We start from the raw sequence: 25,501 nt of genomic DNA, 5'->3' as shown, positions 1-25,501 counted from the left end.
GACAGGGGTTCGTTCAAGCATTAAAGTTTCACTGCTATAGTTTTGGTTTTGCTGTGTTATAGCACCACCCAGTGGTGGTTAAATTTATTACCTGTGTTTTTCAGTAATAAGAGTGTTGCATTCTGGGTTGCACCAAAGCATCATGGGATAGGGGAATCCCCCATTTTCTCTCTGTGTATTTTCCTGTACACTCGTGTTATCTGATGTGTTGGAACTACTTCACTTACTTGCCACCCTGGCTAGTTTATCCGGTAAGATTGTTATTCCTGTTCTTGCAATATAGTGTTCTACAGAATGTGATTACTGTATAGCAACTAGTACCTGAGAAATCTATTACCTGTGAGTTACTGTATGTAATTACATGTAGAAGTTGCATCATCCTGTATGCTTTCCCTGCTAGTTATAAGTATCAGCTGTGCTGTTATTTGCCCAATACTTACCCACATCATTTGTGTTCTTATAGTTTTACCGTGCTCATGTTTACCAATAAACAAGTTAGACTACAGAGAACAGTCTGCTTATTTGGGAGACAGAAGTGGTTTATGCCGTATGTCGGATCACACACCGTATCAACGTGTATGAAGACAGAACAGGAGCGCTGTTTGGAATGCAGACTGGATTGGTCTGCAGGTGTCACGTTGCATTTGCAGAGCCCCTGATGTACCTAAACAGTAGAAACCCCCCACAAGTGACCCCATATTGGAAACTAGGCCCCCCCAAGGAACTTATCTAGATGTGTTGTGAGAACTTTGAACCCCCAAGTGTTTCACTACAGTTTATAACACAGAGCCGTGAAAATAAAAAATATTTCCTCCCCCCCCCCCCCCCCTGAATTTGTATTTTCCCAAGGGTAACAGGAGAAATTGGACCCCAAAAGTTGTCCAATTTGTCCTGAGTATGCTGATACCCCATATGTTGGGGGTAAACCCATGTTTGGGCACACGGGAGAGCTCGGAAGGGAAGGAACACCGTTTTACTTTTTCAACGCAGAATTGGCTGGAATTAAGGTCGGATGCCATGTTGCGTTTGGAGAGCCCCTGGTGTGCCTAAATTGCTGAAACCCCCCAATTCTAACTGAAACCCTAACCCCAACACCACCCTAACCATAACCATAACCCTAACCACACCCCTAACCCGAACATGCCCCTAACCCTAACCCCAACCACACCCCTAACCCCAACACAACCCTAATCCCAACCCTAACCACACCCCTAATCCCAACCGTAAATGTAATCCAAACGCTAACTTTAGCCTCAACCCTAACCCGGACTTTAGCCCCAACTCTAATCCTAACTGTAGCCCCATCCCGAACTGTAGCCCCATCCCGAACTGTAGCCCCATCCCGAACTGTAGCCCCATCCCGAACTGTAGCCCCATCCCGAACTGTAGCCCCATCCCGAACTGTAGCCCCATCCCGAACTGTAGCCCCAACCCTAACTGTAGCCCCAACCCTAACTGTAGCCCCAACCCTAACTGTAGCCCCAACCCTAACTGTAGCCCCAACCCTAACTGTAGCCCCAACCCTAACCAAGAAGGTGATGAAGGGGGGTTTGATTTACTTATATAGGGTTTTTTTTTTATTGGCATCTGTCACACTAAGACGCTTTTTATTGCAAAAAATAATTTTAGCGTCTCCACATTTTGAGAGCTATAATTTTTTCCATATTTTGGTCCACAGAGTCATGTGAGTTCTTGTTTTTGCGGGAAGAATTGACGTTTTTATTGGTACCGTTTTCGGGCACGTGACATTTTTTGATCGCTTTTTATTCCGATTTTTGTGAGGCAGAATGACCAAAAACCAGCTATTCATGACTTTCTTTTGGGGGGGCGTTAATACCGTTCCACGTTTGGTAATAAAGCAGTTTTATTCTAAGGGTCAGTACGATTACAGCAATATCTCATTTATATAATTTTTTTATGTTTTGGCGCTTTTATACGATAAAAACTATTTTATAGAAAACATTATTTTTGCATCTCTTTATTCTGAGGGCTATAACTTCTTTATTTTTCCGCTGATGACGTTGTATGGCGGCTCGTTTTTTGCGGGACAAGATGACGTTTTCAGCAGTACCATGGTTATTTATATCCGTCTTTTGATCGCGTGTTATTCCACTTTTTGTTCTACGGTATGATAATAAAGCGTCGTTTTTTGCCTGTTTTTTTTTCCTAGTGTTCACTGAAGGGGTTAACAGTTAACTAGTGGGACAGTTTTATGGGTCGGTTCGTTAGACGCTGCAATACTATATATGTTTACTATTTTTGTTTTTTTTTGTTATATAGATAAAGAAATGTGTTTATTGGAAATATATATATATATATATATATATATATATATATATATATATATATATATATATATATAAATAATTTTTTTTTTTTTTTTTTTACACATGTAAATATATTTTTTTTTTCACTTTATAACATTGCCCCAGGGGGTGGACATCACAGTATAGTGTCAGATCGCTGATCTGACACTTTGCAATGCACAGTGTCAGATCAGCGATCTGATAGGCACTGCAGAGAGGCTTGCTGGCGCCTGCTCTGGGCAGTGTTCCTGGGGTTAATGTGCCAGATGTCAGCTGCTATAGTCAGCTGACACCCGGCCCCGACCAGCCGCGCTCCCCCTGTGAGTGCGGCTGATCGCGTTAGACGTACTATCCTGTCGGTGGTCATACGGGCCCATACCACCTCAACGGGATATTACGTCTAATGTCACAAAGGGGTTAGAAAAAACAAACAAAAAAACAATGGTTTTTCCTGTATTTTTGATGGCCAGATGGGGGCTCCAACCCAAAGCTGTCAGTTAGTAAGGCTGGTTATCTAGAATGAAGGGGTCCCCAGTGTGGTTTTTTTTTTTTTTTTTTTTTTACATTATTTCAATAATTTTAAAAATTGACGTGGGGCCCCCCTCCCCCATTTTTTACAAACAGCCAAGCTAAAGCAGACAGTTGGGGGTTGGTATTCTCAGGCTGGCAAGAGGCCATGGATATTGGCCCCCACCCAGACTTAAAATAGCTGCCCAAAGCCACCCACTAAAGGTGCATTTATTAGATGCGCCAATTCTGACGCTTTGCCTGGCACTTCCCACTTGCACTATGGCAGTGGTACGTTGGGTAATATTTATTGGTTGATGTAATTTTTGTTTTGTCCAGTGACATCAAGCCCACAGCTTGGTAACGTAAAGTTGTCTACAAGACACCTATCCATTACTAATCCTATAGTTGAATGGTAAATAAACACACAGCCATAATAAAGTCCTTTATTTGAAAAAAAATAAAAATAACCAACAGTTATACTCATCTTTAAAGGGAATCTGTCACCTCATTTTGGCCGTATAAACTGTGGCCACCGCAATGAGGGGCTTATCTACAGTATTCTGTAATGCTGTAGATAAGCCCCTGATGTAACCTGAAAGATATGAAAAATAAGTTATATTATACTCACCCAGGGGCGGTGCGGTCCGCGTCTGATGGGTGTCGCAGATCCGGGTCCAGCGCCTCACATCTTCATACGATGACGTCATCCTCCTTGCTTCTGTTGCGGCTCCTGTTGAGGGCAGAGTAAAGTACTGCATTGGGCAGGCGCCGGACCTTTTTGACCTTACCCAGCACCTGCGCACTGCTCTGCCCTTAACAGTAGAGGGAGGAAATATAAGGGCTCATTTCCACATGCGAGAAACACGTCCGTGTCTCGCATGTGGAAACCAAGCTGTGGCGCCGGCACTCCAGAGCGGAGCGTGCGGCCACATAGTTACACATGGAGCTGCACAGCTCCGCTCCAAAGTGCCGGCGCCAGAGCTTGGTTTCCTCATGCGAGACTCGGACGTGTTTCTCGCATGTGGAAATGAGCCCTAAGGAGTTCAGTTTTTGACAATTTAATTTTGGGTAGAGAGAGTACAATGACTTGTATGATGTAGTAATGCAGGGTTGATGTCAGGAGAAGGTGTGTAATTGGGTGTCATCATCTTAGAGATTGTACTGGAAACCAAATCTGCTGATGGTTTTTCAAAAGGGTTGGTGGATACCAAAAAGAGGGCATCTAGGACTGAACCTTGAGGACCCCGGACAGGAAGGGGAAGAGGAGCCAGCAAAAGATAGTAACGGAGTGGTCAGTGAGGTAGGCGGAAAACCAGGAGGTAAGGGTGTCCTTAAAACCCATAGAGTGTAGCATAGTGAGGAGGAGCTGTTAATCCAGTGTTGAACACTGCAGAGAGATACAGGAATATTAGCATGGAGTAGTGACCATTAGATTTAGCTTTTTGTAGATAGAGACTTCAGTATGGGCAATTTCTGTACAGTGTAAGGAGCGGAAACCAGATTCTAAAGGGTCTAGAAGAGGATTATCTGAGAGATAGCGGATTAGAGGGGACCAAATGTTCCAGGAATTAAAAGATGGAGAGATTAAAGAAATGTTTGTAGTTATTGCAGTCCTGGTTGTGGGATGTACGCTGACGTGTTTGAAGGAGGAATGAAGTATACCTGATGAGAGAGAGAGAGAGAGGGGTTAAATTTTTTTTTTCCTCAGTGAGTGGTGACAGCTGGGGAGAGGGATTGGAAGAGGTGAGAGGGAATAGGATCAGTGGTGCAGGTAGTAGGGCAGTAAGATTCCAGGAGCCTGGTAACATCTTCTTCCATTACCAGTTTAAAGACAGAACATGAGCTAGATGAAGTGCAGCAGATAAGCGAATGTATAATATTAGGGTTTAGGAGAAACTTTCCTGTCTTATATGGTCAATATATGGTCAATTTTTTGTGTGAAATAATTGGCCAGATCATTTCACTGATGTTGAAAAAGCATGAACTGAGCAGAGGCGGGAGATTAGGTCCAGTGTTTCTACATCTTTTTGCGTAGGAGAGTTAGTAAGCTGAGGGAGGAAGTTAGAGATAAAAGATGAGGAAGATGGGGATTGAGAGTGGGAATGTCAGTCTAGAAAGTGTGGGAACGAAGAGCAACATGATCCAGAAATTGACATGAGGGGCTCGGAGGCTGATATACAACTTACACTCATGGGGAGAAGGGCTGGAAAAGTCTGACAGTGTGAACTGCAAAAGATGGAAAGCTAAGATAGGGTGGGGGTGACTTAAAAGACTTAAAAAAGCACATTTGTTAAAAGAAGCAGGCAAACCAACACCTCCACCTGGTCTTTTGTCAGGTCTGAAGGTATGTGAAAAATGTAGGCCACCATAGGAGAGAGCAGTAGCTTTTGTTGTGTTTGATTGCTGGTTTCAGCGAGAGTCAGTAGGTTAAGGGAGTTTGAAAGGAAAGTGTCATGGAAGTAGGGGAGTTTGTTACATGCTGGCCTTGAATTCCAGAGAACACAGTTCAGTTAATTTGAAGTGACTTTGAGGGGCCTATGTGAGCGAAAATATGACAAAAAGTGACACCATTCTAAATACTTCACCCCTCAAGGTGCTCAAAACCACATTCAAGAAGTTTTTATTCCTTCAGGTGCTTCACAGGTATTTTTGGAATGTGGAATGAAAATTGAACATTTAAATTTTTGTCACAAAAATGTAAAATGTAACTTTTAAGAGCCCAATTTTTTTTCTTGCATTGGCGACATGAAAAAATAAACCCCCAAATTTGTTGTGAAATTTCGCCTGTAGTAGCCGACACCCCATATGATGTGGAAATAAAAAATCACTTTTTTGGGCACATGACAGAAGTCGTGAGGGAATGAGCGCCATTTTACGTTTTGAATGTAAAATTTGCTGGATTTATTAGCGGACACCTTGTTGCATTTGTAAAGCCCCTGATGTGCCTCAACAGTGGAAACCGGCCACAAGTGACACCATTTTGGAAACTAGACCCCTCGGGGAGCTTATGTAGATTTGTGGTAAGTAACTTGAACCCCCAGTTGTTTCACAGACATTTATAACGTTGAGCTGTGAAATTAAAAGAATCACATTTTCCCCACAAAAAAAGATTTTTACCCCCAAATTTAGCATTTTCACAAGGGTAACAGGAGAAATTGCACGATGCAATTTGTTGTGCGTTTTCTTTTGAGTACGCAGATACCCAATATGTGGGGGAAAACTATTGTCTGGGCTCACGGCAGGGCTCAGAATGTAGTGACTTTTTGATGGATTGGTCTGCCAGTGTCATGTCTCATTTGAGAGCCCCTGAAGTGCCTAAGCAGTAGAAAACCCCTGTAAGTGACAACATTTTGAAACCTAGACCCCTCAAGGAATGTATCTAGATGCGTTAAGCACCTTGAACCCCCAGCTGCTTCACGTAGCTTGGTGGAATGAACAAAGAGCTAGCACTCGACTGTAGATGGAAATTGGTGGTGCAAGTGAACGGAGTCCCAAGACCCCAAGAGTTCCAGAAGAATCAAATCACTGCACTCATCATAGTTCAAGTCAAGTTTTGCTGAAGTGAATATTTTTATTGAAGGTGAAAACGAAGATATAAGGCAACAAAGAATTTTAACGTTTCGGCCACTCGGTGGCCTTGATCACAAATGATGCCTTAGTAGGTAATTCGTATACCGTCATATGATAGTGGGGTAGAAAAATTCAAAATTAAAGGTGGCCCAGATATCTCCCAGAGAGTGTCGGAAAGGGCTTTAAAGTTCAATTGTAATTGTCCAGGACAGAGTACCACTCGTTTTAAGATATCTGCCGTACGTTGGATAGACTTAGTAGTCTTAGGCCCATATCCTGTAGTCATGGGAGACCCAGGGGTGGGTAGGGTAAATAAAGTTCTCCACACTAGGTAGGGACCCTCAGCGTAAGGTGGATCTGCCTATTAACGAATGGATTGGTGCTGCAGTGTATGTGCAGTCCGGGGCCGGGGAAACGCTGACACAGCACGTGTCTTGGCGCTTCCACCGCCAAGACACGTGCTGTGTCGGCGTTTCCCCGGCCCCGGACTGCACATACACTGCGCCACCAATCCATTCGTTAATAGGCAGATCCACCTTACGCTGAGGGTCCCTACCTAGTGTGGAGAACTTTATTTACCCTACCCACCCCTGGGTCTCCCATGACTACAGGATATGGGCCTAAGACTACTAAGTCTATCCAACGTACGGCAGATATCTTAAAACGAGTGGTACTCTGTCATGGACAATTACAATTGAACTTTAAAGCCCTTTCCGACACTCTCTGGGAGATATCTGGGCCACCTTTAATTTTGAATTTTTCTACCCCACTATCATATGACGGTATACGAATTACCTACTAAGGCATCATTTGTGATCAAGGCCACCGAGTGGCCGAAACGTTAAAATTCTTTGTTGCTTCACGTAACTTAACATAGAGCAGTGAAAATAAAAAAACACTGTTTTCTCTCAAAAATGTTATTTTAGCCTCATTTTCTTAGTTTCACAAGGATAGTAGGTGAAAATGGACCTCAATATTTGTTGTGTTATTCCTCCTGAGTTCGCTGACACTTCATATGTTGTTGAAAAGCACTTTTGAGGCACGCTGCAAATCTCCGAAAGAATGAAGCGTCTTAATGGAGTTCACCTTTTGCTGGACTGGTTTGAGGGTGCCATGTCACATTGGCAGAGCCCCTGAGGTGGCAGAACACCCATAAGATACCCTATTTTACAAACTACACCTTTCAATGAATTCATCTAGGGGTGCAGTGATCATATTGACACCACAGGGGGTCACAGAATTTTATACCATTGGGCAATGAAGAAAAAATAATTACATTTTTAATTAGTTTCAGGACCAAATTTTATAGTTTAAGGCTACAGTCACACTAGCAGTATTTGGTCAGTATTTTACATCAGTATTTGTAAGCCAAAACCAGGAGTTGAACAATTAGAGGAAAAGTATAATAGAAACATGTGCACCTCTTATGCATTTATCACCCACTCCTGGTTTTGGCTTACAAATACTGATGTAAAATACTGACCAAATACTGCTAGTGTGACGGCAGCCTAACAATGGGAAATGGGTAAAAATGGCACCAAAATGTGTACCACAATTTTTACTGACTGTAGAAATACCCAAAATGTGGCTGTACAGTACTGCTTATCCATATGGCGATACTGAGGAGTGACGAAGTGCTATTTACATTGTTTTTTATGTTTTGCCACTTTTACACAATAAAAACTATTTTATAGAAAAAAATATTATTTTTTGCCTTGCTTTATTTTGATACCTATAACTATATTTCTTGGCTGACGTTACTGTATGGCAGCTTGATTTTTGCTGGACAAGGTGATGGTTTCAGTGTTTTTTTTTTTCCCACTTTTTGTTGAGCGTTATAATAAAGTATCTTTTTAGCCTTTTTTTTTTTTTTTTTTTTTTACGGTGTTCACTAAAGGCTGTTAAATAGTAGAACAGCTGGGGCGTGGACTGGCAATGGCTCCAAGTGGATGTGTTCACTAAAGCTCCTGCTGCTCCCGGGGATTCAAGGGCCATGTGCAAGGCTAAACGCTGCAAAAAAGAGTAGCAGCAAAGGAGAGGTGAGGAGGATGAGCAGCTGTGTATTTGCGGTGATGGGGAAGCCTTGAGAGGAGAGAGAAGAGGGCCATGTGTCTAAAAGCTTGCAGCAGAGCAAGATCCCTCCTGCTGAAACTGTCTTGGTCCCCTTGGGACAGATATACTGCAGCCTACTGTGTGGAGAAAAGCAGGTAGGGAGCTGCATTCCTGTGCTTCAGGTCCTGGTGTACTCTCTCTTGGCAATGCACGGGACTGGCATATAGCAAATGTGGTGCCAATATTCAAAAAGGGGACAAAAACTGAACTTGGAAATTATAGACCAGTAAGCTTAACCTCTACTGTGGTTAAAATCCTGGAGGGTATTCTAAGAGATACCGTATTTTCCGGCGTACAAGACGACTTTTTAACCCCTGAAAATCTTCTTAAAAGTCGGGGGTCGTCTTGTACGCCGGGAATCGCCTTGTACGCCGGGTGTATATGGTGGGTGGGGGGGGGGAGTGATCCTGATGACGACGAGGGGGCGTCTCACAGAAAAGTGAGTATCCCCCATTACCTTATCATAGCGCTGCAGCGTGGGGTCTCTGTGCTGGGAGCGGCGGCGGCTGCTGTGCTGTGGCGGCTCCTCTTCTGCAGTGTGGAGCCTCTGGTGCTGTGGGGCGGTGGCGGCGGCGGCGTATCTTCATGCAGTCGGGGCTCCTCCGGCATCTCAGCCTGGAAGCCCCGCCGGCAACTCCATCGGTACAATGCGCTGGCCTCCGGGAAAATGGCCGCTGCTTAGATTCAGATCTCGTTGAGATCTGAATCTGAGCATGCGCAGCCCCCAGCGGCCGGGCCACCGCATCGCACCTATTGAGCTGCCTCCGGGAAAATGGCCACTGCTCAGATTCAGATCTCGTCTCCCGAGATCTCGGGACGAGATCTGAATCTGAGCAGCGGCCATTTTCCCGGAGGCCACCTGACCGCATTGTACCCATGGAGTTGCCGGCGGGGCTTCCAGTCTTTGAGATGCCGGAGGAGCCCCGACTGTATGAAGATACGCCGCCGCCACCGCCCCACAGCACCAGAGGCCCCACACTGCAGAAGAGGAGCCGCCACAGCACAGCACAGCAGCCGCCGCTCCCAGCACAGAGACCCCACGCTGCAGCGCTATGATAAGGTAATGGGGGATACTCACTTTCCTGTGAGACGCCCCCTCGTCCTCATCAGGATCACTCCCCCCCCCCCAAAAGGCACATATTCACCGGCCCTATAAGACGACATAGGGTGTATAAGAAGACCCCCGACTTTTAAGAAGATTTTATTTTTTAACTGGTAAAGTTGGGGGGTCGTCTTATACGCCCAGTCGTCTTATACGCCGGAAAATACGGTACTATGCTGGAGTATCTGAAGACGAATATCCTCATGACCCAATATCAACATGGGTTTACTAGGGACTGCTCATGTCAGACTAATCTGATCAGTTTCCACGAAGAGGTAAGTTCCAGACAGGACCAAGGACACGCTGTGGACGTGGTGTATATGGACTCTTCAAAAGCTTTTGATACGGTGCCATACACAAGGTTGATACATAAAATGAGAACAATGGGGATAGGGGAAAATATGTGTAAGTGGGTTAAGACTTGGCTCAGGGATAGGAAACAAAGGGTGGTAATTTATGGAGCACACTTGGAGTAGGTCACAGCAGTGGGGTACAACAGGGGTCAGTATTGGGCCCTCTTCTTTTTAACAAATATATTAATGACCTTGTAGGGAGCATACAGAGTATTATTTCAATATTTGCAGATAACTCTAAACTCTGCAGGGTAATCGATACAGAGGAGGACAATTTTATATTACAGGAGGATTTACGTAAACTAGAAGCTTGGGCTGATAAATGGCAAATGAGCTTTAATGGGGATAATGAAAGGTCATGCACTTGAGTAGAGCAATTGGAAAACACTGGGCAAGACCGTCAATGAAAAAGACCTGGGAGTATGGGTGGACGACAAACTAACATTTAGTGGCCAGTGTCAGGCAGCTGCAACAAAGGCAAATAAAATAATGGGATGCATTAAAAGAGGCATAGATACTCATGAGGAGAACAAAATTTTACCTCTATACAAGTCACTTGTGCCACCACACTTGGAATACTGGGTACAGTTCTGTTCTCCGGTGTACAAGAAAGGCATAGCTGAACTAGAGAGGGTGCAGAGAAGAGCGACCAAGATTATTAGAGGACTGGGGGGGTTGCAATACCAAGATAGGTTATTACATTTGAGGTTATTTAGTTTGGAAAAAGAAAGCTAAGGGGTGATCTTATTTTAATGTATAAATATATGAGGGGATAGTACAGACCTTTTTAATGACCTTTTTACTCGTAGACCTGATAAGGCAAAAAGGTGCATCCTCTACGTTTGGAGGTAAGAAGGTTTAAGCCAGACGTGGATTCTTTACTGTAAGAGCAGCAAGACTTTGGACCCTTCTGCCGTATGATGTTGCAATGAGTGATTCATTACTAAAATTTAAGAGGGGACTGGATGCCTTTCTGGAAAAGTATAATGTTACAGGGTATATACACTAGATTCCTTGATAGGGCGTTGATCCAGGGAACTAGTCTGATTGCCGTATGTGGAGTTGGGAAGGAATGTTTTTCCCCAATGTGTTTTTTATATGCTTCTTACAATCTTTATTTTGTCCGGGTCAAGATCCCCTGGAGTTATTCAATGTTGCCTTTAAATACACTCCCCAATTAAGGCGACTTGTGTTACACAAGTTTACTTGGGAAGGGCTCCGCTGCCGCAGAGTTTCCTTTTGCCGCCTTTACATCCTCGGCCTGGGATCAAGGATTTGGCCTATTCTCTATATAGGCTTATTTCAACCTCTTCTATCTTAATTCTTTACATATTACTTCTCTATCTCTGTCCTTTCTTCCTTGTCCATCCACCTAGACTAAGTTGAAATTTGTAATATTAGACATGACATCAATTAAGGAAACTTCTCTAAATATTAGAGGGTTTAATGTCCTGTAAAACCTTATCAAATTCTATAGGGGATGCATACAGTGGGAGTTCATTCTTTTCTTACAGGAGACCCATTTTAAAAGTAATCACTTCCCAGAAATGAAGAAGCGGTATTACACAACCTGGTATCATAGTTCGAATCCGATTGGTAAATCAAAAGGGGTCAGCATTGCTATTCACAAAAATTTCCCTTTCACCCTACTAGGGCGTGAAACTGTAATTGGACATTTTTGGTTATTGGCAGTGATGCGATCGGCTCCCTGGGTTGCTATAGGGATGCTTTAGGGCAGTGTTCCCCAACTCCAGTCCTCAAGAGCCACCAACAGGTCATGTTTTCAGGATTTCCTTAGTATTTCACAGGTGATGGAATTATTGCATGTGAAGGTGATGCAATTATCACCTGGGCAATACTAAGGAAATCCTGAAAACATGACCTGTTGGTGGCTCTTGAGGACCGGAGTTGGGGGACACTGCCTTAGGGTATGGAGGGCTTTATATGATTAGATCTTGTAAGAATGCACCACTTGATTAAAGCCCTGGGAGAAAAGTCTCAGTCCAAAAAGAAAAAAAACGAATAGCGGAATATATATAATGTCGGTTTGCCTACTAAATGACCATACACATTCAATTGAATCCGCCACTGTGTGTGTGTGTTTGTGCGTGTGTGTATATGTTTTTATATTATGTTTTGTTCTTTCACAGCGTTCCTTTCTGGAGGTTTCTCATCACAGGTGCTGACCAGAACAGACAAATAAAAATGTGGTGCACAGTTTCTTGGACCTGTCTGCAGACAATTCGGTGAGAGCTATTTTACATCTAAAACTGTGTTCGTGAGATGCATTATTAACTTGCTAACAAACAACCACAACCAACATCCAAGTACCAAACACGAATGAGGTATCAGAATAGATTCCACACCTGCACTTGATAATGCATAACTTGTGTGTCAGAAGATGTTTTTTTGACATATTCATATATTTGAAGTTTTCTCATATTAGTTGCCTCTGTTTGCAGCAAATGCACATAACTGGCATGACTGATTTCTCTTATAAGATAATTTATGTTTATTTTTACTATTAATTTATGGAAAAAATTGCTCTTTACATTTTTCATGAAGCTTTTTCACTGTCTGTCCTGATTATTAAGATGTCATCAATGTAACTGAAGTATGCAAATGTTGATAGAGTAGGATGCTAAAAAGTTACTTTCCAGTTTTACTATGTAAAGGTTGACAGCTTGGCGCGGTTCCATAACTTTGTTGGTTTGTATCCTCCCTGAAAGAGAAAACAATAGTGATGAGCGAATATACTTGTTGCTCGGGTTTTCCCGAGCACGCTCGGGTGATTTCCGCGTAGTTAGTGTTCGGAGATTAAGTTTTCATTGCCTTATCTGAATGATTTACAGCTATTAGCCAGTCTGAGTACATGTGGGGGTTGCCTGGTTGCTAGGGAATTCCCACATGTAATCAAGCAGGCTAAGAGCTGTAAATCATTCAGCTGAGGCAATGAAAACTTAATCTCCGAACACTAACAAATACTCGGAGATCACCCGAGCGTGCTAGGGAAAACCCGAGCAACGAGTACACTCACTCATCACTAGGAAACAATTATTACTTAAGGATATTTCCTCTTTTCGAAGTACGTTGTGCAGCTGTTCTTTTCTGCGTCTACAGGATCGAAGTTCATGTAAAACTAATAATTAAGATCTGAGCATGTGGAGTGGGTATAGAATCATAGAATGATAGAGTTGGAAGGGCCTCCTTGGTTATCTTGTCCAACCCCTTGCTCAATGCAGTATTCACTAAACCATCCTAGACAGTTGCCTGTCCAGCCTCTGTTTGAAGACTTCTTTTGAAGGAGAGCGCATCACCTCTTGTGGCAGCCTGTTCCACTCATTGATCACCCTCACTGTCAAAGTATTTTTCTAATATCTAAACTGTATGTTCTCCCTTTCAGTTTCATTCTATTGCTTCTCGTGTTTCCAAATGCAAATGAGAATAAGGATAATCCTTCTGCTCTGTGATAGCCATTCAGATCTTTGTAGACAGCTATTAAGTCTACTTCTTTTTTGCAAGCTAAACATTCCCAGATCCTTTAACCGTTCCTCGTAGGACATTGATTGCAGTCCACTCACCATCCTGGTAGCTCTTCTCTGAACTTGCTCCAGTTTTTCTATATCTTTTTTAAAATGCCCAGAACTGGACAAAGTATTCCATATGTGTCCTGACCAAGGAGGAGTAGAGAAGGATAATTACTTTATGTAATCTAGACTCTATGCTTCTTATAATGCATCCTAGAACTGTTTGCCTTTTCTCCTTCGCCTGATTGGGGGACATAGGACAGTGGGTGTATGCTTCTGCCGCCAGGAGGCTGACACTAAGTAAACATAAAGTTTAGCTCCTCCTCCGTCGTATACACCCCGACACTGGCTACCAGAGAACCCAGTTCATGCTTAGTGTCTGAAGGAGGCACACTTCTGGGTCCCGGATCCTATGGACCCTTATTTCACTTCATGAGGATTAAGAGGTGGCGACCGATCTCCTCAAACCAGCAACGGACAGGCACGTGTGAGTATCCTCCACGTATCCTTTCCCGCGACGTGGGATTGCACGCCGGACTTGACCCTGACCACCCTAAGGTATTTTAGACCATAGGCTGTACAGGTGCCCTTAGATGTCCGTGTGACCCCCCCCTGTGTTTTTCTACACCTATGTTTCGGCTGCGGTGATAGAGGGGTGGTGGACGGTCCGTCTCCTTATCCCAGAGCGGAAAATGGAGCTTGGGTTGCTGCACAGTCATGGTTTTTCCTCATCCCCTGCTAGTTAAAAAAAACAAAACAAAAAAAAACCCTCCACACGTCCTCTTCTCGCAGAGGGTTCAGCTTGTAAAAGGGGGGAAAGCTAAGAAGGGGGGCTCCTGATGCAGCGAAGGCCTTAGTTTACCTTTTAGGCAGGTTTTGGCGTTCTTGTGCTGGTCTGGCGCCGAGTTAATAGCGGCGCCGCAGTCTCCCAGAGCTCCGGTCGGCACTTTTGTTCACCGGCGCTTCCGGTCGCCGGCGACTGTCAGCACTGCTGTGGTCCAGTGTGACCGGCGCCGCGGTCTCTCCAGAGGCACCGGGTTCCGGTCTAGCTCTCCGGGTACACTTCCGGGTCAAGCAGGTCCGGCTTCCTAGACCGCGCTGTGAGGCCCCGCCCACTCCGGTGCGTCTTCTTCCAGTCCACCCCCTCCTCTCCTCGCTGGGGAAAAATCGAGGTCCCAGCTTCGGCCTGATCCAGGCCGCATCTGCGCTGCAATCTAGGAGGTTCCGCCCCCTGAGGGCAGTTAAGGATAAAGGTGGCACATTTACTCTTCTTTGGGTGTCGGTTCTACACTGTATGCAGGGGACACAGGTCTGGGGTAAGTGCTTCTCCCTCCACCGTGACAGCAGAAGCATAACTTTTTTCCCAGTCTAAGGCCCTGGGTAGAGCATTTACGGAACACTGTGTCTAGAAGGATCAAACCTCACAGTCCTATATACCGTCTGTGTAGCCTGTCGTTCTGCCTTCCCGCATGCCCAAAGCAATCGTCTCTGAGGCCTGTAACTCTGAACGCGCTCAGGAGTTCCCCCCTGCTAGTTCCCCAGCAATCTCCCCAGCGGTTACTCCTGCCCCTCCGGCAGAGACTGGGGTGGTTCCACCGGAATGGGTCATGTCATTATCACAATCCATGGCATCCCTAACCAAAGCAATCGAGTCCCTTCAGGCTCCGGCTGGGGTCCGAGACAGCAGTTCATCTGTCTTAGAGAGAGTTTCGGATTGTCAGGGGCCTCCGGCCTGCAGGAGCCGCGCTCACACTAGGCAGACGCGGGGGAAGCAAAATCTCACAGCTTCTCCCGGACCATCAGGTGCATCAGCATCCTGGTGTTCCGCCTCTCGCTCTCCTTCCCCAGCGGATAGCGGGAAACTCGGTTCAGACTATGATTCAGAGGGGTCCCCCTTAATTTAGAGACTCCTGGATTTCAGGAGTCAGTAGATAGCCTGATTGAGGCTGTCAATCAGACCCTGGGAATAGAAGACGAACCCGTTTTACCCACGGATCACAAGGTTTCTTTTAAGCGGGCCAGACTATCTCATAGGGTGTTCTCCTCTCACCCCGAGTTTGAGGACCTCGTTCAGCGAAACCGGGAACACCCAGATAAACGCTTTTCAGGGCAAAAGGCCTTGAAAGCAAGATACCCTTTTTCTCCTGAGCTACGTAGTAAGTGGGCGTTATCTCCTTCGGTAGATCCGCCGGTGTCCCGCTTAGCCTCTAATGCTCTGTTATCCCTCCCCAACGACTCTTCTATTAAGGATCCCACGGATCGTCTTATAGAAAGTTTGGCTCGTTCTGTCTTTGAGTCTTCAGGTTCAGCCCTTTTTCCCTCTTTTGCGGCAACTTGGGTTGCTAAAGCCATGATGTCTTGGTCAGAATCTCTGACAAAGGCTCTGCAAGAGAGAGACTTGCCATCGGAGTTGATAGAAATGTCAAGTCAGATAACCCTTGCTGGAAGCTATCTGATTAATGCATCCTTAGATGCAGCAGACTGTGCCGCTTCTGCAGCGGCAAATGCAATTGCCATTAGAAGGGCTCTCTGGTTAAGAACTTGGCGGGCAGACTCTACCTCTAAGAAATCTCACAACCCTCCCGTATCAGGGGGATCACTTATTCGGAGAGAAGCTGTATCAGTTTATTTCTGATACCACAGGGGGGAAGAGCAATTTTCTCCCACAGAGAGTTTGACAGCCGTTGCGGCGTAAATTTCAGGCCCGTTTCAAGTCCTTTCACAATACCAGATGGACCCCAACGTCAGGTTCTGCTGTGCAGGTTCGACCCAATCTGGACAGAGACAATTGGAATAGAGCCAACCCGGGGGGAAGAATACGTTCCCAGCCACCTAGATCCAGGGGGTCCAGAGCTCAAAGGTTCTCAGCCAAGTGACTGGAGGCATCCTCGGATTGCCACCGACAGAGTAGGCGGGCGCCTACTTTTGTTTCACCAGGTCTGGCTTAAGTCAATTCACGACAAGTAGGTGGGAGAGCTCGTGTCCGCAGGGTACAAAATAGAGCTGGTTTGCCAACCCCCACAAAGGTTCCTCCCATCCCGTCTTCCCGGGTCCGAGTCCCGGCGTCAAGCCCTGTTCAATTCTATAGATTCCCTTCGTCTCCGCGGGGTCATCACTCCTGTTCCAAGGGAAGAGAGATTTCAGGGGTTCTATTCCAACCTATTTATAGTACCCAAAAAGGATGGATCAGTGAGGCCCATTCTAGATCTCAAACACTTTAAACAGGTTTGTCAAAATTCGTCACTTTCGAATGGAATCTCTCCGGTCAGTCATTGCATCAATGGAAAAGGGGGAGTTCTTGGCCTCGGTAGGCATTCAGGATGCGTACCTGCATATTCCCATTTTTCCGGCTCATCAAAGTTTTCTCCGGTTTGCCATAAACAACTTACACTTCCAGTTCACAGCTTTACCCTTCGGGCTGGCCTCCGCCCCCAGGGTGTTCACAAAGGTCAAGTCTACCGTGGTGTCCATTCTGCACTCCCGAGGCATAGTAGTGTTGCCCTATTTAGACGACCACCTCATCAAAGGGCCGACCTTTCAGGCCTGCGAGGAGAATGTCAGCATTTCTCTAGACACACTCTCTCGTCTAGGTTGGCTAGTGAATTTAATGAAATCATCCATTATACCATCCCGGAGAATCTCATTTCTGGGGATAATTTTCGACACTTCTCAAGCCCTCTCGATCCTGCCTCAGGACAAGGTACTAGCCCTTCGGCGAGAGGTGAGGATCCTTCGGCAACCGTGCTTTCATACAATCCGGTCCTGTATGAGGGTCTTGTGAAGGATGGTGGCAACAATAGAAGCAGTACCATTTGCTCAGCTTCATCTTCGGCCTCTCCAGCATGCACTTTTAGGAGCATGGGACAAGAATCCATCCTCCCTCAACCTCAGGTTCCGGTTGTCTCTCCAGGTCAGGCAGGCTTTCATGGTGGATAAACAGCCCTTCCCTTCTAAAAGGGAAACCCTTCCCTCCAACCAATTGGCTTGTGGTTACAACGGATGCCAGTCTCCTAGGTTGGGGAGCAGTGTTCTTTCACCACACTGCTCAGGGGCGCTGGTCCTCCCCGGAGTCAGCTTTTCCTATCAATCTCTTGAAGATTCGGGCAGTTCGATTAGCTTTACAAAATTTCCATCATCTTCTGGCGGGTCGCCCTGTCCGGATTCAATCGGACAATGCCACAGCCGTGGCATACATAAATCATCAGGGGGGCACCCGCAGCAAGGCGGCCATGCAGGAAGTAAAGCAAATTCTGTGCTGGGCCGAGAGAAATCACTGTAATTTCGGCAGTCCACATTCCGGGCGAGGAGAAGTGGGCGGCGGACTTCCTCAGTCGGCAGGGTCTGGCTTCCGGGGAATGGTCTCACCATCCCGAGGTGTTTCAGCAAATATGCCATCTATGGGGGACTCTGGACGTGGATCTAATGGCGTCCGGGAGGAATGCCAAGGTACCCAGATTTGTCGCCCCGTTATCGAGATCCACAGGCAATCACCGTGGATGCACTAGTTCTGACCTGGAGCCAGTTTCATCTCCCATATCTTTTTCCCCCTCTGGCACTGCTCCCGAAAGTAATCAAGAAAATCAAGTCAGAAGGAGTGCCAGCTATTCTGGTCGCCCCGGATTGGCCGCGGCGTCGTGGTATGCTGACCTGGTACAGCTTCTCGCCGGAGCTCTGTGGCGGCTCCCCGACCATCCAGATCTTCTATCTCAAGGGCCGATTTACCACCAGAACTCAAAGGTCCTGCATTTGACGGCCTGGCCGTTGAATCTTGGGTGTTAACTCAGGCCGGGTTCTCCCAAGAGGTGGCTGATAACATGATCAGTGCCCGAAAAAACGTTTCGGCTCGGATTTATTATCACACTTGGAAGGTTTTTCTTTCATGGTGCAGAGAGCGAGGGTTGCCTCCTCTGCATTTTTCCGTTCCAAATATTCTTGCCTTTCTCCAGGCAGGCCTGAATTCAGGGCTGGCTCCAAGTACTCTTAAAAAGCATTTTTCAGCCTTTTCGGTCCTTTTTCAGCGTAGGATTGCTACTAACCTATAGGTAAAGACCTTTTTTCAGGGAGTCGCTCATAAGGTCCCTCCTTATAAAACTCTTTTGGAAGCATGGGACCTTAATTTGGTCTTAAAGGGCCACTGTCACCCCCTCCAGCCGTTATAAACTAAAAGAGCCACCTTGTGCAGCAGTAATGCTGCATTCTAACAAGGTGGCTCTTTTAGTTTTTGATTCAGTTAATCCCTCAATAAAGCGTTTTAAAGTTTGCCACAAATACCTGACTTTGTACCTGGAGGCGGTCCGAAGCTTCTTCTATGAATCTCCCAACTGCCGTCACTCTTCTCTTCAGGGGCGATGGTCGCCGCCCCCTTCGCGCTGTTTCTTCTTAAATCCGGCGTCTGCGCTGTGCGTACCTGCCTGGGGCAGGCGCAGTCTTCATTGTCAGTCACAGCTCAGATGCAGGTTGCCGCAATATACACTAATCCTCACCAGCGTTTGTAATGAGGCAGCCGCAAATAACAATGCTGGAAGGCGGGGGAGCTGGGGGAGCGTCCGAGATGGGGGAGCGCCTGAACAGCGCAGTGCGCATGCCCAGGAATGCCAGCCCCGCACTGTGCATAATGAATAACACTGCCCGCACAGGCGCAGTCAGGCACACTGCATCTGAGCTGTGACTGACAATGAAGACTGCGCCTGCCCCAGGCAGGCACGCACAGCGCAGGCGCTGGATTTAAGAAGAAACAGCGCGAAGGGGGCGGCGACCATCGCCCCTGAAGAGAAGAGTGACGGCAGTTGGGAGATTCATAGAAGAGGCTTCGGACCGCCTCCAGGTACAAAGTCAGGTATTTGTGGCAAACTTTAAAACGCTTTATTGAGGGATTAACTGAATCAAAAACTAAAAGAGCCACCTTGTTAGAATGCAGCATTACTGCTGCACAAGGTGGCTCTTTTAGTTTATAACGGCTGGAGGGGGTGACGGTGGCCCTTTAAGGGCTTTACAGGATGTTCCTTTCGAACCTCTTCAGGAGGTTTCCTTAAAGGGATCCTGTCACCTGAATTTGGCGGGACCAGTTTTGGGTCATATGGGCGGGGTTTTCGGGTGTTTGATTCATCCTTTCCTTACCCGCTGGCTGCATGCTGGCCGCAATATTGGATTGAAGTTCATTCTCTGTCCTCCGGAGTACACACCTGCGCAAGGCAATATTTCATTAACGCGGATATAGTTCTTCCCTCTTTTTGTCCGGCACCGACGCACCGTATGGAAAAAAGCTCTCCATACGTTGGACCTAGTGCGAGCGCTGATGAGGTACATTTCTCGAACAGCTCCCTTTCGACAGACGGATGCTCTGTTTGTCCTTCCAGAGGATTGCAGGAAGGGATTTGCGGCCTCGAAATCTACCTTGGCCAGGTGGATACGTTCAGCTATTCAGGAGGCCTACCGCGCCAAGGGCATGACGGTCCCGGCTGGAATCAAAGCCCACTCCACTAGAGCAGTGGGGGCTTCCTGGGCGATTCGGCACCAGGCCTCGGCAGAACAGGTTTGCAGAGCCGCGACTTGGTCTAGTCTGCATACCTTTGCCAAACATTACAATGTCCATTCCCAGATCTCTGCAGATGCAAGTCTGGGTAGGAGGATTCTTCAGGCAGCAGTAACGCACTTATGATGCCAGCTGCTTGGATAATTATAACCGGTGAGTTAATTCCCCACCCAGGGACTGCTTTAGGACATCCCCCTGTCCTGTGTCCCCCAATGAGGCGAAGGAGAAATAGGGATTTTTGTGTTACTCACCGTAAAATCCTTTTCTCCGAGACGCTCATTGGGGGACACAGCTCCCTCCCTGGTAGCCTGATGGCTGCTGTTGATTCTGAATTTTATCAGGCAGTAGGTCTTTTCTAGACATAAGTTTTCTGTATTTATGCTGTTATACTATTCCTCGTTTTTTGTTCTACTGCTTTTGCACCAAACTGGATTCTCTGGTAGCCAATGTCTGGGTGTATATGACGGAGGAGGAGCTAAACTTTTTTCATGTTTACTTAGTGTCAGCCTCCTGGCGGCAGAAGCATACACCCTCTGTCCTGTGTCCCCCAATGAGCGTCTCGGAGAAAAGGATTTTACGGTGAGTAACACAAAAAAACCTATTTTTGCTGCTGCATCACACTGTTGACTCATGTGCAGTCTGTGATCTTTAATCAAAACCACTTCCAAACAGAAATAATGTGTGTACAGGTGCTTACTTAAGGTACCTTCACACGAAACGACATTATAACGATATCGCTAGCAATCCGTGACGTTGCAGCGTCCTCGCTAGCGATATCGTTTCGTTTGACACGCAGCAGCGATCAGGATCCTGCTGTGATGTCGCTGGTCGCTGAATAAAGTCCAGAACTTTATTTGGTCGTCCGATCGCTGTGTATCGTTGTGTTTGAAAGCAAAAGCAACGATACCAGCGATATTTTACACTGGTAACCAGGGTAAACATCGGGTTACTAAGCGCAGGGCCGCGCTTAGTTACCCGATGTTTACCCTGGTTACTAGCGTAAAATGTAAAAAAAACAAACAGCACATACTCACATTGCGTCCCCTGCAGTCTGCTTCCTCCTCTGACTCAGCGCCGCAAAGTGAAAGTGAAAGCAGCACAGCGGTGACGTCACCGCTCTGCTCTCACTGTACGGCGCTCAGTCAGTCAGGAAGTGGACGCAGGGGGACGTGAATGTAAGTATGTGCTGTTTGTTTTTTTTAGATTTTACGCTGGTAACCAGGGTAAACATCGGGTTACTAAGCGCGGCCCTGCGCTTAGTTACCCGATGTTTACCCTGGTTACCAGGGGACCTCGGCATAGTTGATCGCTGGAGAGCGGTCTGTGTGACAGCTCTCCAGCGACCAAACAGCGACGCTGCAGCGATCGACATCGTTGTCGCTATCGCTGCAGCGTCGCTTCGTGTGAAGGTACCTTAAGAGTTGCCATTTCCATATATAACCAGCAAAATAAAGTAGAACTCTGTAGCGCTATAGCATGAAAGATATGAAATTACCCCCCACGACTGTTTAATTTATGTGCTAAGTATTTTCAATTTTTCATATTGTCTAGTGCAGTAATGCAATTCAAATTTCATATATTTCATGTTTCCATGCTATAGTGCTACAGAGTGCGATTTTATTTTGTTTGTGATCTATTCATATACCCAAGTCTTTTTCACACATGCTGTTGCTTCTTTCCCCTATTCTGTAGATGTAATTTGTGTTTTTCTCTGCTGATGTATGCAGAAAGTGTTCTTTCCCATTTACACACAATGGCTTAGGCTAGTTTCACACATCAGTTTTTTGTTTTCAGGCTAAATCCAGCCAATTTGTAAAAAAAAAACGGATCCGGCGCAAATTGTGAAAAACAGATGCGCTGGATCCGGCCTTCTTTAATGCGCATGGATTTTTGACTTCCTGTTTTGAGAGAGAGAGAGACCCCAGAACCGAAAATCTGCATGATGTATGGAAAAATGCTTTGAAAACCGGATCCGGGTGCTGGATTCATTATTCCACATCTCCGTTTCATGTGTTTTTGGGCGGTTCCGTCACTGTGCATTTTTTTTCGCCGGACAAAAAAAAAAGTTGCAGTGGACATTTCCGCCGGAAACGACTATTTGGACGGATCCGGAAAAAAATGGATGAAACGTCTGGCCATCAGGCACAATCTGGCACCAATACAATTCTATGGGAAAAAACTGATCCGGCGTAAAAAAAACGGATCTGTTTTTTCCAAAAATTGCCAGATTGTGCCTGAAACAAAAAGCCTGATATGTGAAAGTAGCCTTATTCTGAAAAATTCATTTGATTTGAAATTTATAACTTAATAACTTATTCTCTTTTTCTGCTAGGTTTTCTCCTGACCCCTTTAACTCCAGTGTCCTACCAGGATTAAAAGCTTCCCTAGATTTATCTGCAGAGTTTCTGATACTTACTGATGTTCATAGGAAAGTAAGTACTTTGAAAAAAAAAAAATGTAAACTACACTTTCTATTTAATAGAAAAAAAAAAATATGTACTACAACATGGTAACTTAACCTTCAAAAAATAAGTCATAGAATGTCAATGCACAAAATTATTTATTTCAATAAAAAAATGAAATCATTTTTAGTGTGTGAAATCATCAAGTTCTAGAAAAAATATATAAATGTAACATCGCCGTAATCTTACTGTCCCAAGGAATTGTTTCTCACTTCTACCGCACAGTGAATTGCAATTAAGCAAAAAAATTCTTAGACTGCTGTTTAATTTTTTTGCTCTGCCTCCAAAAATCTGAATAAGTCAAGTTTTGTATTTATCCTGTGCACTTCAATAAGCAAATATTTTTTGTCTAGATTCGGCATGAAAGTCTGCAAACACTTGTGAATAATCACATCGCACATATTACTTGCTGTCAGGATTCTTTTGTGCCAAGACCGCAAGTATGCAATTGGATTCTTTCGCCATGTTGCAACTAGACATGCACTCAATTCACTTGTATGTCTAGTCGGATTGTGTCCAAGAGTATGCTTATTGTACATGACCATCTTCACCCAATAACGGAGAATCCTGACATTGCGTGCTGTGAGCATTCACTAGCCCTAGACTTGCATGACAAACCTGTAGATCCCTTTCAAGTCAGGTTTTCTAAATCTCAAAAAAAAAAGAAAAAAAAAGAAAACAGGATTCAGACAAAATGTTACTATTCACTATATTGAGGCAGATTGAGTGAGTCCCTTTTGGATTCTGTCTGACCCCATCCCTCTCATTTACTCATGTGATTTGGTTTACACAACTCCAGACAAGTTTTTGCTTCAAAAGACAATTGGTGCTATTTTCCTGCTGAGCCCTGCTAAACAGATTCTGGCCACATATAGGGTGCATTGCCACGTTAGTGAGAAATTGCACAACAACATTTGTATGTTTTTTTTTTTCTTTTATTACACTTTGAACAAATGAAAAATTTGGGGATAAAGCAATGTTTTACTGAAAACAAAGTATTTTTTCATTTAAGCCCTTCAGTCCAAAGTCCGTTTTCACCTCCCTGACCAGGTCAGTTTTTACAATTTTGACCACTGTCACTTTATGAGGTCATAACTCTGGAACGCTTCCATGGATCCTGGCGACTCTGAGTTCTTCTCGTGGTAAAATTTCTTTGATATGCCTTGCATTTATTCGTAAAAAAAAACAAACAGAAATTTGGCAAACATTGAAACATTTAGCGATTTTCAAACTTTTATCTTTTATGCCCCTTACCTCCCCCCCCTCCCCCCCCCCCCCCCCCCTCCCGGCCACGTTTGCTCCCGTGATCTCTGTTTCCATGTGACGCTATCCCTCCAATCAGATGTGGAGGGGCGGAGTGAAACATGGCTGCCATCACTCTCCAGCTTCATCCTTTCTGTGGTAGCTGGAGAGTGAGGTTCCTGCCTGCCGCCTGACTGCCACCTCCTGATAGCCGCCAGTCCGCCATCTGGTACTCCCCTCTGCTGCTCCCCGCTCCCCCCTGCTGTCCGATTTCCCCGGACTCACCACCACCAAGATGTCGCAGGACGAGAAATGGTCCGGAGCCCGGGGGAGTAGTCCCACAGCCAAGTGTAAGTAAGCCCCAACCTAGTTCTAGTCATGCCCAACCTAGCACTAGTGCCCCCAACTGGACCCCCGTCCCTGAAAATTCTGCTTCACGGATTCTTGATTTTTCAAAGTCTTTTTCTCTGAGCCTTATGGTAGAGCAAACCAACTTGTATGCCCTGCAATTTTTTGCCGAATACCCTAATTCATCATTTTCTACTTGGAGTCCCATTGACTCCGTAGAAATGATGAAATATTGGGGACTGGTCCTTCACATGGGGGTTGTGAAGAAACCAGAAATTCGCTGAAATACTGATACTTTATATCAAACTCCAATATATGGCATGGTTATGATTCGCAAACGTTTTGAGTCGATTCGTAAGTGTCTCCATTTTGGGGGCAATATGGATATCTTTCCCCGCGATGACCCAAATTTTGATAGACTGTTCAAAATTCGGCTGGTTATCGAACACTTCAGCAACAAGTTTGCTGAAGTGTACTTTCTCCAAAGAGAAATTTCTGTGGATAAATCCCTCATCCACTTCAAATAGAGGCTTCAGTTCCATCAGTACCTGCCCAGCAAGAGGGCGAGGTATGGGATAAAACTATAAGCTGTGTGAGAGTACCTCAAGGTACACTCACAGCTTTAGAGTTTACCAAGGGAAGGACACCAGGATCCAGCCCCCAGAATGTCCACCTGCTCTGGGGGTGAGTGGGAAAATAGTGTGGGATTTCATCTACCCACTTGATAAAGGTTACCATCTGTACGTTGATAACTTTTATACAAGTATCCCACTCTTTCAATCCCTCTCTGCTAGAGCTACCACAGCTTGCGGTACTGTGCGCAGAAACCAGAGGGTGTCTCCCTTTTTTGCTAATTGAGCAGACTCTCCCAAAGAGTGAGAGCTGAGCCCAATGTAGCGGCAACATGCTTGTGGTCAAGTTCAAAGAGAAAAGGGACGTCTTTTTCTTGACAGCAATCCATGGTCCCAGCACCACGGCCACAACCTTTTGAGGTACCCCAGCACAGGTCCACAAACCGGACTGTGCCCTGGGGTACAACAAACACGGGGGGAGCTGATCTTTCTGATCATGTCCTCCAGCCCTATAGTGCCATACAGAAGGCGAATAATTCAGCTCACCCTTATAATGGTATTCTCACAGCCCATGAGAATTTTGATCCGAGCACGGAAACGTCTCTGCTTGACGCCATGTACTTGTGCATGAAAATGAAGGTATCCAGCTGCTGATGACTAAGAACACTATACGTGTTCGAAACGCGTCCAGTTACTCAAGACATCCCTTCCTTCGGTATTCACCGGTTTGTCAAGCAGCTTAATTTTTTACTTGTCCAAATAAAGACTTTTGATTTTATTTCCTTTACTGATACCTTCATTTTCATGCACAACTTTTGGGGTCCAACTTCTCCTTTTACCCTTGGGAAAATAAAAAATTGTTGCT

The 25,501-nt window shown here is 45.5% G+C and overlaps 1 protein-coding gene across 3 annotated transcripts in view; it reads left to right on the top strand.

Moving 5' to 3' along the window:
• Positions 1–25,501, top strand: part of EDC4 (enhancer of mRNA decapping 4) — a 1,216,007-nt gene that overhangs the window by 330,615 nt on the left and 859,891 nt on the right. For all 3 annotated transcript variants that reach the window (XM_077288123.1, XM_077288125.1, XM_077288126.1), the window contains 2 exons: positions 12,104–12,199; positions 22,345–22,444. In XM_077288123.1, coding sequence (XP_077144238.1) covers positions 12,104–12,199; positions 22,345–22,444 — 196 coding nt within the window. The remainder of the gene's footprint in view (positions 1–12,103; positions 12,200–22,344; positions 22,445–25,501) is intronic.

The sequence above is a fragment of the Ranitomeya variabilis genome, chromosome 2 (assembly GCF_051348905.1).
Source record: "Ranitomeya variabilis isolate aRanVar5 chromosome 2, aRanVar5.hap1, whole genome shotgun sequence".
In the NCBI taxonomy this organism is placed as follows: Eukaryota; Metazoa; Chordata; class Amphibia; order Anura; family Dendrobatidae; genus Ranitomeya; species Ranitomeya variabilis.
Note: the sequence above shows the minus strand (reverse complement) of the source record. Positions and strands in the feature narration are given on the sequence as shown.